At 37.3% G+C, this 19,993-nt stretch overlaps 1 protein-coding gene across 3 annotated transcripts; it reads right to left on the bottom strand.

Annotated features, from left to right (window-relative positions):
- Positions 1 to 581: 581 nt before the first annotated feature.
- LOC105050720 (sister chromatid cohesion protein PDS5 homolog C) lies at positions 582 to 19,597 on the bottom strand. 3 transcript variants are annotated; one of them, XM_073262208.1, is made up of 15 exons: positions 19,442 to 19,597; positions 19,111 to 19,294; positions 17,409 to 17,611; positions 17,103 to 17,284; positions 15,937 to 16,063; positions 15,645 to 15,842; positions 13,304 to 13,354; positions 12,350 to 13,210; positions 10,786 to 10,878; positions 6,319 to 6,404; positions 5,286 to 5,337; positions 5,097 to 5,171; positions 4,974 to 5,017; positions 1,567 to 1,641; positions 582 to 1,473 (listed from the first exon to the last, which is right to left on the bottom strand). In XM_073262208.1, exons 2-15 carry the CDS (start codon positions 19,220 to 19,222, stop codon positions 903 to 905), a joined length of 2,730 nt encoding a protein of 909 aa, XP_073118309.1. In that variant the 5' UTR covers positions 19,223 to 19,294; positions 19,442 to 19,597; the 3' UTR covers positions 582 to 902. The 3 variants fall into 3 exon arrangements, with proteins under 3 accessions (XP_073118309.1, XP_073118307.1, XP_073118308.1); XM_073262206.1 differs by lacking the exons at positions 19,111 to 19,294; positions 19,442 to 19,597 and having other exon boundaries at positions 582 to 778; positions 893 to 1,473; positions 17,409 to 17,628; XM_073262207.1 differs by lacking the exons at positions 10,786 to 10,878; positions 19,111 to 19,294; positions 19,442 to 19,597 and having other exon boundaries at positions 17,409 to 17,628.
- Between the last annotated feature and the right edge of the window lie 396 nt (positions 19,598 to 19,993).

Genomic DNA, 19,993 nt, shown 5'->3' on the forward strand with positions numbered 1-19,993 from the left:
AAACAGGCCATATAAAAGCCCCGTTAGTTTTTAGATCCTACGACCCCAGTAAGTGTTTTCGTACGTCACCATCTTAAGAACAGATGATGGTGAAACGCGAGCGCTTGAACAATGCGACACGCTTACGTGATTAACGTTTGCTCCAGATACAAACTATACCTCCTAAACAAATCGACTCTCGAATTCAGAGTTGGTAAAGATACTGCCGCATGAAGGCTTGCAGCGACCGACCAAGTTGTCTCACCTGCCCATGCCAGCATAAACAATCACCAAAACCAATACGCCCATTTTAACAAATTATCAAGCAGCCATGGGGCACACCGAACAAAAATCACAAAAACCACCAACCAGAACTGGATTGCCACCACTCGTTCAATGTTTTGGATCAAAATGAAATTCATGGGGCAAAGTGGAGCACGACAAGCACGCACGTGTGCACGCATGTGAGACAGAGAGAACAATAAGTTACCCACAACAATGATTTCCTGTAAATTTTCCATTGCACGAACTACACACAAAAAGAGAGGGAGAGAGAGAGATGAAGGGACAAAAAAAAAAATCTCAAAATGACTATATAGATAGACCACCAGAAACAACCTGCATTACCATCTAGGATAACTTTTTAACATAGGTTAAGCAAGTAATCTACTGGAGGCTTGTAACATGTTTTCCTTACAAGAGAAGACCAAGTAATAATACCAAACATTACAAGCCTCCATGATTCCTAAACCTGTCAGCCACTTCACGGTCACCAGCCGCAGAACTACCAGATAGGCAACTGGTAAGTTACAATGCAAAACAGAAAAGAAAACGCCTATCAGCGGCAGTAAAAGAAAATGAAGTGGGTGTATTTACCTGAGAGAAGAAGAGAGTAAACACAAACATATGTTACCACAAATTATTCAACTTTGACCCTTTCTTTTGCGCTTCTTCCCAGTTGAAGCCTCACTTTCTTGTACCTTCACTGAATCTGATTGCACTTTTCCAGAAGTCTCAATTTCTTCCGCCTTTGATTTCCCTTTCTCAGAAGTTCCATTTGCCCTGGACTCACCCCTGGATTTCCTGCTACTTCTGGGAGTTTCTTCACTGGATTTACCTTTAACTGCCTCCTTCTTGGCCCTGCCACCAGTACTGATCATATCGTCTTCAGACTTCAACTTTCTGCTTGATTTAGGGACATCAAGCCTGGATTTACTGCCAGCTTTCTGTGTATCATCCCTAGACTTACTGTCGATCTTAGAAGTCTCATCAGTAGACCTGTCACCAGTTTTCAGAGTGTCATCCTTGGACTTAGAACCAGTATCCTTCTTGATCCTACCGCCAGTCTTAGGGATATCATCATCATGCTTGCTTGTGTCCTTCTCTTTTGATTTGCCTGAAGTTTTTGGACTGTAATCGCTGGTCAGCTTACCAGGATTTGTTATTCCACCACTGGGTCTACCTTTACGCCTGGCAACACCGCTGGACACCACACTAGCGGCCAAAAACCCATGGGATACCTCTTCAGATAAACTATTATTAAATGATTCAAAAAAAGCAGTGATGAAAAAAGATAGCAGTGTTTACCTTTTTACTGGTGTCTCCATCTTTGAATGTTTGGAAACAGAACTTGAACTTGTTTTTGCCTTTTTATCTTGTCGCCTAAAATCAGGAAACCAGCAAATCAAAGACCAAAAAACAAAAGTTGGAAGGACGCAAAATAGTCTGCACAGTCAGAGATCACAAGCCAACTGATGAAAATTGGAAATGGAAGTGTAAACTACATGCTTCTGCATGCACACTTCCGGCTAGGCCTTGAAATTTAGCCAAAAAATAAACGAAAATATAACAATTATACAATCAAACAAATATATAAATATACCAGGCCTGCAAGTCCTTTCAGAGCTAGATCCAAGATATTATCCCCTTTACAGCCAACATGCACATACCTTCAGATCCACAAGCAAGGTGTATCCCAAATTGAGAGAGAAACTCTAGTCAAGAACAAGTCTTACAAATTTGGTTACGGAAACAACTCAGAACAATACGGTCCTGATTATATCCCACAAAATTAATTCACAATCCAAGCCAAAACCTTAAACTTAGGACCGATCTGGATTAAACCCACTATGAGACCTGAACTAGACCTAAACCAATCCAATACGTGACCTGAACCAGGCCCAACACACTTAGCGAGTCGAGTCCAGCTTGCTTCTAAATCATGAATCCCAAGGTTGGGTTCAATCCAGGTCTAGCTAGAATCAGACTTCTAAATTCTTCAGCATAAAACTACAGAAGCAAGAGTTGAAAATGCTGAACTGCCAAAACCAAAAGCCAACCACCAAGATGAAATAAAATTTCAAAACCAGGCATGTGAAAAGAAGTATAAAAATCACAGCATCTCCCCTTTTCTTCATCCTCTCATCAACAGTGCTTTTCTTTCTCCTTATTCTCTCTCTTTCCATTAATCCTTGTTATTCTTTCCAAATGCTTGGCAAGCTGGTACATTGCCCTTTCCTCTTTCCACATCCATTAACATGAATTCACTTACTTTCCCCTCCCATTTCCTACTCTTCAACACCCAATCTTCTTCCACTTTTTACCACCCTTCGCCTTCCTCAACTAAGTTCCTACATCATGCTTACAAAATAATCCATCTGCAGGTTCATCATTTTCTACCTTTTTCTATAATCACCAAGTCCTCTTCCCACATCCATTAACATTAAAGACTCATTTGGTTCACAAAAAGAATTTTACCTCACTAGAATATTTTTTCTAGAATATTTTTGCATACTTGGTTCACCATAAGAAAGTGACATAGAAAACACACTTTCGAAAGTGACTTGTGTTTGGTTGAGCATTTACTGAAATTGGTGTAAATTACCAATTATGCCCTTAATAAAGGGACTACAAGGAAAAAATATCATATGCATCACTTCTAGAATCAAATACTTGGAACACCTAGATCTTGAAGTTTTGAAGGTTCAACACCAAAAAGATCAGAATACATTTTCAATAGCCATTTTTAAATATATTTAATTATTAAAATTACCACAATTCATAATATATTTGGATACTCCTCTAACTATTAAAATTACTGCAACTCATAACATATTTTTAATAGCTCTATTTAAATATTTTAGATCTAAAAATATTTTTAAATATTTAAAAATAGCTATTAAAAATATTTATTGGGTTGAGTTTTTAGCCAATAGTTAGACAACTTCTTTACTGTGATAATTTTAAATAATTATTAATATATTTTTACATTAAAATACCACAACTTCTTTATATTGTAGTAATTTTTAATAGTATATTTTTAATTATTCAAGATTAACTATTAAAAACAGCTATTAAGGAGATCATGACTGCACAAGGGTATTTTTGGAAAAAAAACCACAATTCCTATCCCATAGGCAAGTAGCTTTCTCATGTCCCACATCAATTTTTCTTTCCCATAAAAGGTGGAAAATTTATTTCCATGGGCAAACTACTTTCCCATCCCTCTGAAAAATCCTACCAAAACATGAAGCATTTTTCATTTTCCTGACCACACTTCCCCCCTCCTCTCCCCATGAACCAAACAAATCCTAATGCACTTACCTTCCCCTCCCATTTCCTAGTCTCCAACTCCCAATCTTCTTCCACTTTTTATCATTCTACATCTTAACTAAGTTCCTACTTCATGCTTACAGAATAATCTTTCTGTAAGTTTATCATTTTCTACCCTTTTCTATAATCACCAAGACATAATTTTTGAAGATCCTGTTCTATCTAGTTGACAGACTGAGAAGGTACATGGAAGCATCACACAATAATCCAAATGTCTCTCTAACACTATAGTATGCATGAGTTTCAAATCCTCACTTACTTGAGATTTTGTTCCCCTAAAATCAACAAAGCAAATTTTATCCACCTCAAATTTCAGCATTAATGCTCCGAATGTCGGACGAAAGCTGCAGTCAAGTACAGAAATAGTATGAAGCTGCAGTCAAGTCAGACATTAAAGTTCATCTGGCACTGGATGATAAATTTACAGCATATCAAATCAATCTCACCTCCTTTTACTGTTCTAAGTCCATGAATTCCTAAATCCCTAGCAACATTTTTTTTTCAACCTTCAGAAAACTCATTGTCTGCCAACTCCATGCTTATACAGAAATGTGACAACAACTATCATCCTATTTCAAAATCTGGCAACCATGATAGGAGCATCAAACAGTCAGGATGGCCTCAAAATCTCAGCAGGTTAAAGGACTAAAAATCCTTCTGCCAGTGGTTCAAATCCAATCGTAAGCAGGCTTTTGTTCCCAAAGATACATAGCAACATGCAAGCCAGACAATATTTTTAGTTGATTGATTTTCTTAGTTCAAAGAACATTTGACTTCTTAAAGAACAATACTTTTATTTGTCATGTTTCTATTATTGTTAAAAATTTGGTTTGTTATGTTTGTCTTCAACTCTTATTTTGTTTAATGTTATGTGAGATACTAAGATTTATTTTTATATTCTTTTTTATTTGTTTGATTTGTATGCAAAGAAAAAAAATGCAGCTTTATCTAATCCAATCCAACCAGCCTGCCTCACCCCACCTGAGGCGCCTACCCCCCCTCCCTTTTTTTTTCCCTTGGTTTTTGTGGTGGTGTTTTTTTTTTTCGGGGGGGCGGGGGCGGGGGGTGGTGTGGGGGGTTGATGTAGAGGTAATAGCCTACCCAACCCTCTTGCCATCCCTAATGGCAAGAAGTGAGGAGCATGTTGGAAGAACTTGAATCTGATAATTCAGATGGAGAGGCAACCTACCAGAAACTTGTATTTCTGATCACTAATAAGGCCAACACTATAAACGGTAATATTTTATTGATTAGCTTAAGCTAAGGAAACAAAAGGTATCGCTGCAATACAACCACACTGAAGGAAAACATGCACCAAAACTGCCACCCACACGGTAAACGTATCATATCAAGTATGATATTCATATAAAAGCAATACTCACAATTCTGAAGAAGCATCAAGACCTGAAATATCTTTTGCCAGTCCCTGATATAACAAAAGATTACAGAATTAGAATACAGGACACTCACATATGTAATGTGATACCGATCTAACATTAACTCACCCCATCTATTCTGACCAGTTTCCAGCGTTCATTCTTGAGCAACAGTACCTCTATGTCACCATCATCGTAAAGAATCTAAATAAAACCAAATTCAGCCTATTGTAAATAATAGTGACATAAATAAAGTAACATACAAGATCAAGAAAAACACAGCTTGAAATATAGCATACTTGTACGGCAGCATTGTACCTTATGCTTTTTTGAAACAGGATCAAAAGAATCAACGACACCATCATAAAACCTATAGAATACAGTAGGCTAAATGAGGATAACCAATATGATAATTACCTGATAAAAAATGATAAGTGACTACTTAAACTAAATAACTCCATTAAGAACAGCAGTGTGCGAAAATTAAGCACATCAGATACCTGATATATGTTTCAGGAATATTTCCATTTTGAGGAAATTATTTCAACAACATTTCAGAGTCAGTGATCATTATTAGTGCAGTAGTATTTGCTTGCTTGTAAACATCAACACCTTAGTACCAGATTATAGCAATCCATACCAAGCATATTGTACATATTCATAGGGAACAGACAACCACTACATCCCCCATAATGGGTGCTGGTACCACGAAATGCACATTACCAGTATGGGCAACAAAGCTGAACTAAAACCTTAGGTAAAATCTTCAATTTCTCCATTAAAAAGGTAAGCTCACATGGCGATCAAGAAATTAAGACTTCATGAGGATGAAACCAGATACTGCCAATGAACAATGTCAGGAGGGCAAACTTTATGCACATCATCTTAGATGCCAGTGATTCATACTCCTCAAAACCTACCAAAATCTAAAATTTCCGGTACCACCAAAAATTCGTGCAGGTAGCCCGTAAGTTTCAAAAGTATCTGTCTTGCATCAACAGAAAATGGCTGGACTGCAGGTGGCAAGAATAAACCTTTATGTAAATAAGACTGTTTAAACCACATCCTGATTTTGTTCTCCCACCAATCACATCAATACCAGTTAAAGAAGCTAATTGCCATTTCCTTTTCCGAATACCAAGCTTATCTTCATAATGGCAACACCAAGCTCACCCAAGAAAAAGTGATATTTTCTATTTTCATAATCAAGTGGAAATTTTAGAAAAAATGCTCAGAAAGTTTCAAGAACAATCTCCAAGTGCAATTTTTGAAATCCATCGAGATCATGCTGCCTTGCTACTTTTGGGGTTGTGTCAGATTGGTAGAAGAATTGAGATGATATGATACTTACGCCTTGTCATCTGGCCACCATACTTTAATTCTGGAACCGACGAGGCTCTCATCTAATACTGTACTTTGAGCTGGTGTACCAGAACCCTGGTATGAACATGATAATTAGAACACAAAGGCTACGAGGAACAACAAATCACTCAATAACAATACAACTAAATGTAATAAATCAAATGAAGAAAAAGAAAGAAACAATAAATAAGCACATTCAGGAAGAGAAACATATCCAACAAATAACAATGTCAATATGATTTAAATGGAACATAAGGAGTGCAACAAGGTAAGAATTTTAAAACCAAAAAAGCAAGATTTCAAATTAAGTTCACATCAATGTATCAATAACATTAACCCCCAACTATGCTCCAAATAATAAAAGCTGTCCCCTCATTCACCAATCATTCCTATCAAGGGCCGCCTCTAGCTTTACCACATGTTCAAACAAAGACTTCAAACCCAGAACTCCTTTTCTTATGCATTGAGCCAATAGTTGGTCAACATTATCTTTTGCCTCTAAAACGTCGGACCATCCTAACGTCCATAAAAAAGGCCCATATTTAAAATGATAAAGACCACTACACCAATTCCTTTGATCACTTTCCCATCTTGTACTAAATCCACCATGAAATGATGATACAAAAAACAGCAGTTTTACACGAATAAAAAACTCTGAACTGGGCACATAAATAGTTATCCACAATGGAACTAAGAAAACTGAACTGATAATTTCTTAAAATGGCAAGAATTGTTTGATCTATAATCCAGATTGGAGTCATTCAGAACATAATGGAGGAGAATTCAAATGCCTAGACCTGTCATGCCTATTCGAGTAAAGACACAAAGTTAAATCATTTGAAGATCAATATATATGTATGTATATGCGTGTGCGAGTGTGTGCGTGTGTCTGTGTGTGTGTGTTGTGGGTTTCGAATAAGAGCCCAAGTCTTAACCAAAGACCAGACTCAAGAAGGGACTATCTTCTCAGACCTCCTTAGGCCAAAATTCAATAAAGAAGGTCAACACAAAAAAAACAGAAATTAAATGCCAGCATATTTATTATACAAGTAAAAAAAAGATTATAATGTAAAAGCAATTATAGGAAGGCACATCATTGCCAGGATCCCATGACCGACAATTTGGATAGGGCAACTTAGAAAAATGGTTCACCATAAAATCAAAATATAGATCATAAGATCTAAGACCATGAATCATGGGCTCCTTTGCATCGTAAGATGTAGTTCAATGTCATTATAACATATCACTGCAATCAAAATGTCCATCATTTGTGATCTCCTAGGACTCCCCTTTAAGACCTATTAGGACTCCCAAGTTGCAATCAGGGTATATATCAGCCAATTATCTCTTTTTGATGGATCTAGATTAGCTGGTCGAGTTGAAATAGAACCCCAATAAGGAAATTGGACAGCAAACTATTTGGCACCAATACTAGCTAATTTGAGTGTCTCCATAAAAAAGATGCTAACGAAAAGAGTTAATAAATCCTCATAACTGGGCATCCAGTAGCCCCAAGAGAATCCCTAAAACTTAAAAATCCAAAAAACAAATCCTTGCACAATCCAAAAAATAAATAAATAAATGAACCCAAACCAAAAAATGGCTTTGGCTCAAAAAGAAAGTCAAAGAAATCACTTTTGCTCAGTCTTAGCTTCCGCAACCTGTGCATGATCCAACAAGTCATTCCTTGCAGAATCCATGAAACTTCATCCAAGGATCCATAAAAGGAAGTTCAAGACACCAATATGACTCTCCTACAGTTCCCAATAGAACTCCGATGGCCTTTCTAATTCACTTGAATGAAAATCATGATAGACAGCAGCATCTAAGATTGATCTTGAATTAGTACTGACCTCTCTTATCAACAAACAATAGTAACTTTAAGGCACATTTTACAAAGAATGATTCCTAATAATTTGACATTCAATGTCTAAAAGAGGGGAGGGGGGAAGAGCAAAAAATTAAACTTTGTGTCAATGAAACAAACAGTTATACTTAATGAACCTAATGAAATCTCAAAATATTTATGTAGGTGTTCTGACATGTTCAAATGAAGTTTGTCAAATACTGTCCAAAATGAATGGGCATTGGACCCAACCACAAAATGATTGATCCCACTTGAATTCTTTTGTCAATAATTACTAGTACATATATCAATAATATCACCGCTATTGGTTGCTATCTTCTGCTATCTTCTGATTGTTTCTGCACAGCTTATGAGCACTGTAGCACATCATTAAAACTCATGCTGTAAATTATACTAAACAACCTTCAGATACAAAATTAGATAAAATAAGATTACTGAATATATTCTGTTACAAAGGATTTATTTTTTTTTTTTTACATATATGATGATATTGATTAATTACTTGTTCAACTTTAGATTACTGTATCTTCTAATAAAGAATCATTTGAAATAAACTAAAGAACAAACAGTTGGGAAAATCATTGTCAAGGCCAGCAAGGGATCTCTCTCAATATGATACCAGAGCCAACCCCATGCATTGGACAGCCACCTTATATCATACAGCATATGCACGCTATAGATTATTGGCAAACATCATTTTCAGAGCCTACATTGCTTCCATCATCGTCAAGTCCATATAACTCACTCGACAATGTAAGAATGTCTTAAACTTTCAACAATAACATGCTTTAATGATTTATTTTCATTAGCATCCTACATATCAATATATCATATTTAATTTTGAAATTCACTGGATGCACACATATTCACAGGTCATGCTTTGGACAATGATCACATATTATACAGCACAGCAAGCTACAGATTTTTACCAAACAACAGCATCTTAGGAGCCTAAGCTGCTTCCATCATACTCAAGTTTGTATAACTAGCACTTGACGATATAAGAATGTCTTAAACTTTCAATGACAATATGCTTTAACAATTCATATTCATTCCTGAAGATTGTAGTTAATTTTAAATTCACTGAATGCAGAGGCCATTAATTGCAGCTATTCCTTTGCTTATATATTTTCTGCTTCAAGAGACTTGTGGTATTAGAAAGTTTCTACTAAAGGTGTACCTAAAGAATCAACATGTTTCGCGACTACAAGCTCATAGCGAATGTGGAACCTTAAATGCGCATTTGCATTAACAATCCCCAGAAGTTCTCTCTAGGCAATTAATCCTTGCAATAGTTTCAAACTGCAGCAAAAGCAGCTCCAATCAAATTAAAAAGTATTCAAAAGAATAATATTGTAGGGTAAATTATGGCATGATGTGGAAAACATGTGTGATTGGCTCCAAGTTGAACCAAGAAAAAGTTAAATTTACAAGAGAAATGAAAAGGAAGAGGAAGCTCTTGACAGCATGCAAGCTGTCACGTATAGAGGGGGGAGAGAGAGAGAGAGAGATGAAAGGAAGAATATAAAGGCATATACAAGAGAAAAAGGAAAGAAAAGAATGAAGGAACACGCAAGAGAAGAAAAGGAGAAAGAATCTAGAACAAAGATAAAATACAGATTATTATTCCCAATGCCTGAATATCAAACCATAGAGACACTCCAGTATCCTATTGTCCAAAGACAATAACACCACTCTAGATAGCACAGGAGGTGAGCATAAACTTGTCGACAGTGTTCATCAATACACAGGCATGTTACTCTCAGTCCCTTGGCATCCAGAATGCCTATAGAAGATAGACTTGAGGTGAGCATGAGCATGAACTTGTTGAAACATAAGTCTTATTCTATCAACATCCAAATGAATACAGAAATAATAATCATTACGTAATAAAGCCTTCATTTTTGACAGAATAAAATCTTAAAGACCATTGCATTACTACAGCAACTAACTAAGAAAATGATAAATATGAAGCAGACAAGTACCCTGAAAAAATAAGGCACAAAGGGCCATCATAACCCCAAGGAAAAAAAAGCGGGGAAAGTCTACATAGCACCAATACTCGCTTATAAAATGAAAATGGCATTTCATGTTTCCTCATTCCACCCAAATGACAAACCTTAAGAGTCAGAATCTCAAAATGGCTTTATACCAACAGCTAGGAAATGCATTAATACTATCGTTTCTAACTTCAGAGACAGCAATAACTACCAACCCTATCACGAAATGGTTTACACTGCACAACTTTATGGTAATCTATTTTATCACCTGAAGTGACCAATCAGATATGTATGCATCACACAAGGTGCAGTTCCATATACCAGTATTTATGAACCACAACTGATAATAAAATATGATAGTCCTATGCAATCCAAACATTGGAAAAGATAAAGGAAACCCTGGAAGTGCTATAAAACCCTCTTGATCCTCAACCAAAGGGACATACTAATGGTGTGCAGTATGCAGCAACAGATGGGCAGTACGACACATCTAGCAAAATGTAAGATACTAACAAATCCTATACAAGGAAGATGTAACTATTTCAAGATAGTCAAAAACACCACATTTTATTAGCAAGCTTCTGTGTACCTCTTCAGTCCCTTGAGCACGCTTTCTTTTAGTTTTTGCATGAGCACTCTCCTCCTGATTTCCTCGATCTTTATTTTCAGCTTTCAAAGCAGGCTTTGGTGAAGAAACCATTTCCCAAAAAAAGAAACAAAACAATTATAACCATTTCCCAGAAATACAAGGATCCAACTGACCACATAAATAATAAAAAAACATCCTAAGCAATCACAACTTCATCTTTGTTTTATCTACGTGGAATCATGAAACTTTTATTAGTTAAACCTATCAACTAAAGAATGGTTACAAGAGATTGTGATGGTGAACAGTTGAGTTTCTATGTAAGGGAAAAGACAGATGACATGGCAAGCTTCGAAAAACATGCACAATCTAGAAAGAACGAGAAAATGCCACTGCAAAAATAAAATAAAATAAAATAAAGGAATATGCCTCATGCAATTGTCCATGCAAGAGGCTGCCAACTAGATGGCATGATTCACAAATTAAAGGGCAAGGAAAGTAGAAGAAAAACAATGTCAGATGCAAGAGGGATATGTGTGTGTGGGTGGTTGGTAAATGATAGTAAGGTTAAGACAATTGATGAGGAATGATTACAAGGGGATTTATCGAGTCACTTTTATGGAGGGGATTATACGGATCAAGGTTCGCCGTCTCGGTACCGGACCCCGTACCAGTAAAATTCTGCTTAACGTCAGTACGCAGTTTGGTACAGTACGGTAATGTCAAGACGCTCCGAGATGGCATACCGATATGAGACCGATACGGTACGGTATGAAGCGATACAATATTCCATGATCCGGACCAATTAGGATGCATGTTTGTCATTATACAATTCAAACAATTGAAGAAACAGATATATAATAAACATGATGTCTGAATCCAAAAAGGTAAAGTGGGACAACCAAATGGAAAACCAACTGAAATATGGAAAAGCATACAGGTAGCTAAGCTTGTTTAGGTGGTACCTTCACAGTCGGTGATAACCTTAAAACAAGTGAAACGCTAAATGAACGATGAACCACTTTGGTAAGACAACCTTACAACAAATGCATCACACAAGATTAAACTATTATTTATGATATTCTATTTCTGAATCTCACTAAGATTATATGAAGATAATAAAAGCCATGGTTTGGGGTAAAAAAAACACCAAAAGAGAATTCTGGTCGGACACCAGAAAGATCAACCAAGAAGGTTATAATCTTGTGCAGACGATTGCAAAGAGCATGACAGTACCATGAGAGCTTGACGACTTCGAAGTACAAAAAGCAGATCACAAATAAACTTCCTGTTTTTATAGGATAACACCAAGGCTGGCCCTAAAGCCCAATGGAGAAGGTATAAACTACTGACAGAAGATCTGTGCAGAATACAACAATAGAAGGAAGAACTTGGATGGAAAGGAGGCTTAAATGACACGAAAAGATATCAAGCTATCAGATTCCAGAAGGTCAGGACCGGCAGAGGAAGCAACCTTTCATCAGGAAAGCGAAGAACATAAAAAGCTAGTGACAGGAGCCAATATGCATATATTAAGAAGAAGGGTTATCAACTTCACTATGACTACCTTCAACCTCAGCTCTCCAGCTACATCATTTTCAGCATTCTTCTGCTTGAGATTGGACTTTAACTGTTTATGTGATAAATCCAAATCAGTAACCCTTCTTGTGGATGTCTTTTTACTAGTCTGTCTCTGTGGTTTTGTTTCTGAATCACTTGTTACAGTTGTTGGTGTTTCACCATCATCAACATTCCGTGGATGTTTTCTGCTAGAACGCCTCGAAGACTTTCCTTCTGAATCACCACTGCCCTCCAGCTCCTTCTTAGAATCAACATCTTTCAAGGGTAATGCTTCATCCTGACCATGACCACCACCTCTCTTCAAGGAAATCCTTGACCCAGGGGGTCGGCCCCTTCTGGGTCGAGTCGCATCAGGACTCTCACTATGGTCTGGTGATGCAACCCCGCCAGTTCCATTATCAGATCCAGAATGGGGCTGAATCACATCTTTCATCTCAGCTGAGTCTGCTACTTTCCCAGATGAACCATCAAATTGTGCAGTATCAGCTTCCTTACCACGATCCTTCCTCCTGCTAGGTAATGCAGGAGCTTCTTTGTCACTGTCGATCCGAGAATTGTCAGTGGCTCGGCCCCTTATTTTCCTTGTGTTAAGTTCTGAGCTACTCTCTGGTTTTGCAGGGAATGACTCCAAGTTATCTGTATCAGCTCTATTAGCTGCAGAAGTATTTTTGGACTGACCATTGTGATGAGAGCGTCCAGGCCTCTGTCTCGGAGATGCTGGTTCCACCACTGATTCGCCATTGCCTGTCTGAACGGTACCATTGCTCATCACTGATCTAGGTGACTTGTCTGCAGCAGTACCAACTTCTTCAGCACAACCTACCTCTTGCTCCATCTTTGCAGAACCCTGAAATATGGAAAGGAAAATTTTCATGGCATCCAATAATTTAATTGTCAAAATAATTTTACCAACAAAGAACAATCCATGTAAATTACATGCCTGACGCAGCTCATCAGAAACAGTCCTCTCAGATTGTTTGCTGTCATCTGCCTGAAGCATGAAAACTCAATCACTAAAAAAATCACGGCCAGTCCAATTATCATAAAATCCAGTAACTGCATTCCAAGACTCAAAGCTAAAAAGATGCAAACCGACCAGTGATAATTTATCCCCAAACACATCCAAAAATGACAACAGGTAACATACGGTAACCATTGAATTATGTCACACCATATGGTACCCATCAAATGATATCACATGGGACAAATGCAGAGAAATGCCATTTCATGGCATTGCTGGACAGGCTGCACGTGGCAATAAAAAACTCCAAAACAAAAATAAATACAATAAAAACCTCAGCATCTAACTTCATGACATTCAGAAGCAGTAGCAAAACTACAACTGAAACAAATTGATAGATTATAAAAGAAAAAGGAAACCAATAAAAAGCATCCTAACTGAATGAAAATGATCAATAAATACCTGAAGCAGAAGTCAACAGACATATAAAATCAAGAACATTTCCAACCATCATAATACTCAAAGAAGAACAAAATGCAATCATATGAAGCACTTATCATGCAAGCGTATAATATTTTCCGCCAGGTTAGCTCATTTGAGAAACTTCAAAGACGTTAACATTAGTTGAAATTAGCACCAAAAAGGGCAGGTGGTTGTCCCCAAAAAAAATGTCATCCTTTCAAATTTCCTCAGAAATGTCTCAACCATATCCTCTGCAATCATATAATACTTCCCACCAGCATTGACCAGACAGATGAACTTCAAGCACTTCCAGGTTAGCTTGTTTCAGAAACTTGAAACATATTAACATTGGTTGAGCGCAAGTGGTTGTCACTAAGAAAAAAATGTCACCCTTCCAAATTTCCTCAGGAAAATCTCAACCATATCCTTGTCCACTGCCTTCCCCCCCCCCCCCCCCAACAAGAACCCACATGAGAATGAGATCAAAACACTACCATTATCAGTGGCACTGAAAGATCACTGCAGAAGTTCAAGAGCATAACCTGAGGCTAGGAAGCAACTAAGATTCATCCAGACCAATAACCATTCGTTCTATGCTATGGAAATAATAGAATAGTTGGGCTCTCAAGCAGCAGTTAATCTGCTGTGTGGATCATCAAAAAAAATGCTCAATAGAGAGGCAAAGAAATCTTTGGACTGACTGGGTACACAAAGATCTTTTAACACTGCACATCCTTTTCTGAACATCAAAGAATACAAGGAGGGGAGAGGCAAAAAATATCATTTTTTTGTCAAATAGCAACTCCACAAAATGGAAATCGTTAAGATTAACTATGTCTTATTTCACTGAATGTTTCCAAATTGCCTCATGTAGGTTGTGACTATATCACCCAAAACATCAGGGACAGTTTACAGAATCAGGTGTAACATTCAACATATCACAAGCAGAGATTCAAGGCCTTAGGGAAGGCATTGCTCGTGCTGTAATGAAATGCAGAGCCCCTTGTGTTTGGGTGGAAAAAAATCCAGAGGGGTCATTACAACACCGATTCAGGCAGCTGATGCTGGATTTGGACCACTTCTGCAGGATATAATTCAGTTGTTATAGCATTTACTTTTGTACAGCATATTTGGTAACTAATGCCTGGAGAGATTGGCAAAAAGGAGAGAATTCTATGAACAGTCACTTCCTTCCAACTATACTGTGGATCATCGCACTTTGGTGGTGAGAATACAGAAAGGCTGTTATTTGGTGGAGGATCATCAGTTCATCACGATGTACAGTTTCATGACATATATAATGAAATAAGTGAAATTCAAGCTATCAGCTGACAAAAAAAGATAAAGAAGATGCAAGAAACAGCAAGCCAATATACAAAGAAATTGATATATAGTAGTCTGCAATTAATAGCACCAAAACCACTTTTTAAGAAGAAACATCAGCACATGCGAGTATTTCAATAAGAAAGACCTTTTTAACACAATCTAGAAGTAAAATTTATCAACTAACAAGTGTACAGATGAGTTGTTGCATGACCAGGAAGCATCTACATTTTTAACACACACAATCATCTTCGGTGTTATTAGTAAATAAAGAAATTTTGATTTTTTTCCCTGCACTTTGTTCCAAAACAACAACAAGAAAAGCAGTACAGTTTTTGAGAAGCATTTTCTTTTATTAAGCTAAGATATAAAGTCAGACAATTTCTGACCCTTTTTGTCCATAAGCAGTTCTCCATGAAATGAAATGACAAGCACCTATACCAAAAACAAAGACGTGTACAATGTCCATAATGTGCTTATCATGGTTGTATAGATAACAGATTATTTTTAGGAAGCAGAGGAAAGATGGACACACCATAACCTCGCCAGAAACATTTGCATCTTTCTGGTCCATGCCATCAGAATTCTCATGGCATATCGAGCCAATAATTTTACTGTATTGACTTAAAGAAGCACTCATGGAATTAACTAATCCTTTCATGTAAGGTTTGAGCTTCATTGTGCAATTACTCATCACTTTCTCCCCAAGTCTGCGAGCAATAGGCAATATATCCTGAAGCAACCAAGAAGAAGAAGAAGGAGAGTTAGGATTAAAAAATGCATATTATCTAGAGGACAGATAACAGCATTCCAGAGATAAAAATTACTTTGTTTTCTTTTTTTACGGTATCTAGAAGGCACGTGAGAAGCTCTGTGGAAATATCTTCACTCTCCTCTAATACAAGTGTCATAATGGTCTCCATCGAATTAAAAACATTTTCTGAATGATTTGGCCTGAGATGAAAAAAATAAGTAAAGCACATCAATCATAAACAAGAAACATGCAACCGATAAACCAAATGACAAGAGAAACAGGAACAAAATTAAAAGTGTGGAAACATAGACAGCAAGGCAGTGCATAGAAAGCATGAAATGAGGACACTTGCTGAAGTTGGAAAGAAATTCTCCATAATAGAGTTACCATTAAATAAAAGTAAATAATTATTATAAAAACCTAAGAATTACACATCCTGATGTCCATCGCGGCAACATCATTAGTTCTTTATAAATTGTTGAATGCTAGAAAATTTAAAAGATGCACCATGAAAATTGGAAACAAGGTGCATTATCTGAAGAAAAAGAAAATTTGTATCCTGAATGAGAGGTGGAAAGTTACTAGAAACAAGATTTTGGATGAAAACTGTTCATAGTGAATTCTTCCACTCACTTTTTCTCCACTTTTTTTTTTTTGTTTCCACATGTTGAAGATTCTCTAGAAACACTGAAACAGTAGCCAGGTGCCCTTAACTATAAGAATTTAACAAGAATTTATGGTAAGGTTTGCACCCTCCCAACTATTAGCTTACCTTGGGTTCCTCCAGATACGATCAGGTTAGTTAGTAAATTAATGATAAATGGAACTTAAATAAGCTAAAAAGAACATAAACAGCACAATTTTGCAGCATTTGCTCACAGAACATTTACAAATATCACCGTGCACGCAACAGTTTCATAATCACCATGGTGAAAATGGTTCCCCCCAGATCTCGATCATGTTGCAATTTAAATATTTAATTAATACAAATTCCCAGGTTTTCTGCAGCTTTTGGGACTGCAGATTTTGATCCTTAGAAAAATAAAAGGTTCAAATAACACGACTGCACCATACATGCCCCAAACTATAATACCGAACACCAACATACAAAAAGCAGAAGTAGCTGTGTGCCTTTCCATTTAAAAGAAAAAAAGAATAACAGTTTGTATCATTCTAGCATAGGTTTAGGGGACTGGAGATATGGCATAAAATAGTAACACCATTAACAGACTTCCTCACCTTATGGTACACAGGAAATGACGAAACATCTCAAGAATCAGAGCATCACATTCAAGATCCAACATCACAACACAAGACCGGACCTTTGCAACAGTTTCAAGAATTGAAACTCTCTTGGAATATGAGCGACTAGATATGTCATCCAATTTCTCAAAGGCTTCAACAATCTTTTGAAATACCTCCTGGATGTTTATAGAGAAGGGGGGGTTAGACAAACTTATGAACACCATCATACAAATTGTGATGTCTTCCATAAATTGTCAAACAAGGTATATGCCTCGATAGAAAAATGCTTGTTTGCCAAACCTTCATTAAATCATCATCATATGGAGCATCTGGTGCTGTTATTCTTGTGATTTCACTGATACATGATGCCACAGCAACTTTCACATCTGTGTCTGAATGTCCTAAAAACTCTTTAGCGACCAGGGCCTTCATTGCAGGACGAAGCGCATTGGACATTGACTCAGATGGTGATTGTTCCACTCTTCCTAAAAAACTCTCAGTTTCTGGAAATTAGAAGAACCAAAGTCACATGAAGGAACATGGCATGTGGAAGAATCAACTTAGGAGGTGCATTAAAAGAACTGTTATGTACAGCAAGTGATCAAACTCTGATATTTTCAATATGGTCATAAAGTACTGATTTTTGCCAAGTCAAAAGGGGTGTTTAATTACTTTAATAACAATAACCCTCCAAAGAAAGACTGTTCAACAGTGGATAAAAGGTTGATCGCATTGGAACAAGTAAAAAATGAAAGGGCAAAAAATAAATAAGTTGAAGAATAAATAGCCCATCACTTTTTATGCGACAAAAAAAAAATGTAAGATAAACAATACACTTTCCTGAAGGCCACAATTAGTTTGATAATAACAAGCTAGAACCATGACAAAATAGAATATAAAATAATGTCAGCAGCAAAGATATGTGCCTGCCTACTCTTATATGAAGAATGCAATTGCTGATATAGTTTTATATGAAGAATGAAATTGCTGATATAGTTTTTACCTTCTGCAATAAATGATTTCTGTGAGCATACCAAATAAAAGGAAAAAAAAAGGAAAGAAAGAATTGCATGCCTGCTCTTAATTTTACCCATCTTTTACATAAGTAAGGCATTCTATCATGCTCGAAACAATTGTGTGTTTCGCCTATTGATTCTGTGATATAGAAAACATGCTTGGTAGAGCATCTTCACATAAGTTTTCACAATCTAATATTCTCAGTTCCTCAGAATGAAAGCGAATACAGTACTTTTATCATGCAGTACTAAACAAGTTTAAAATTGAAAGAACATTAAAGATTTCCATACAGCCAACTTGAAAGTTGCACTAGAACTCATTTACTGTAATCCATGAAGAAACTTGCAGAAGTTTAAAAAATAAATACACACACACACATATATATACATATATATATATATATATAGACACACACACACACACATGTGTATATATATACACACACATATATGTGTGTATATATACACACACACACGTGTGTGTGTGTGTGTGTGTGTGTGTGTGTGTGTGTGAATAACTGATAGACCCACATCTCCATGCATCAATGCACCGAGAGTCCCCTCTGTTTGCAAGTGTGATCATTCCCTATGGTTCCATGGGTGTCTAAAATCCAACTCTTTCAACTTCTACTCAACAAAACATATGTAAATAGATATTAGATGCATATCATATGCCGAATAAAAATTTGAGTTAAAAATCAGCATACTAACAAGCAAAGAAACGAGGCAAATCTAACCCAAGATTCCCAAGAAAAGAAGAAGAAGAGGTGGAGGAGGAAGAGCAGGAAAACCTAAATCCTACTTATTTGAATGATAGATTCGATTGATGAAATAAACAGATAGTAAATCCACACATGGGGGAACCCCATGCATTCTGATATCCTAAAAATCAGCAACAGACTGATCAGATAAATCACACAACAAAGGCTTAAAAAACAAATCGAGTAGAAAGACAGCCAAGTAGAAACCTAACGGAAAGACGGTACTAGGGCTTACATCAAGAAGATCGAGGAGTTCATCGATAGCGGACGGAGGAGAGGCGAGCCGGTTCCCAACCTCCTGAAGCCGGTCCTCCAGCTCCTTCTGTGTGGACGTCATTCCTCCAAGCTCGAGATCGCCGGCGCTCCGAGCTCCCCCGAAGCGTCAGGGCATCGGAACCCTGGAAAAACCCTAGAATGCCACCGTGGGGACTCGAATCAAGAACCAGAAGAACGAATTGGAGAGCCAAAAACAAAACAAGAAAAGAAATCGAAATCTAGGGTTTCTAATGGGAGAAAGAGCTAGGTTTTGGAGAACCGAGCTCGGTGAGATATCTACCTGGCCTTTTTTTTTTTTTTTTCCCTCCCTCTCTCTTTCTTGGTCGCGTAGAAATGGCTTTCGCCTTTATTTTGTTCACTCGATTTCGCTCCGCCCTGACTCGCTCGCTCTTAGGGGCGCTGCGCGGCTGCGGGCTAGCTACGAGGGAAGCGGGATGAGTGCCCGATAAGTACCGACTAGTGGAGGGACAAGGGGCTTTTAAGCGGACCTGACGGATTCCGCAGGGTTTATGCGATCGGGTTTTCCGAGGACTTTCGCGTCCGCAACGGGTTTCCCTTGGCTCTCGGGTCTCGCGTGGGAAGGTCCGAGAAGAAATCGGCGGTGCCGCCGTGGTACTTCGATGAAATGACTGGTTTGCCCTTCACGGCATGTTTAAGGTCGGGCCTGCCTTGAATTATTTGTTTTTTTTTTTCTATTTTTATTTTTATTTGATTGAAGTATTCCACGAACATGATTGTAAAAATATTTGCATATTTGGAAGTGGTTTGAGAGTTTGGTGTTTTTTTTTTCCATTATAACAATGGTGAGGAGAAAACCTCGGTAAATTAGGAT

The sequence above is a fragment of the Elaeis guineensis genome, chromosome 8, assembly GCF_000442705.2.
Source record: "Elaeis guineensis isolate ETL-2024a chromosome 8, EG11, whole genome shotgun sequence".
NCBI classification, from domain to species: domain Eukaryota; kingdom Viridiplantae; phylum Streptophyta; class Magnoliopsida; order Arecales; family Arecaceae; genus Elaeis; species Elaeis guineensis.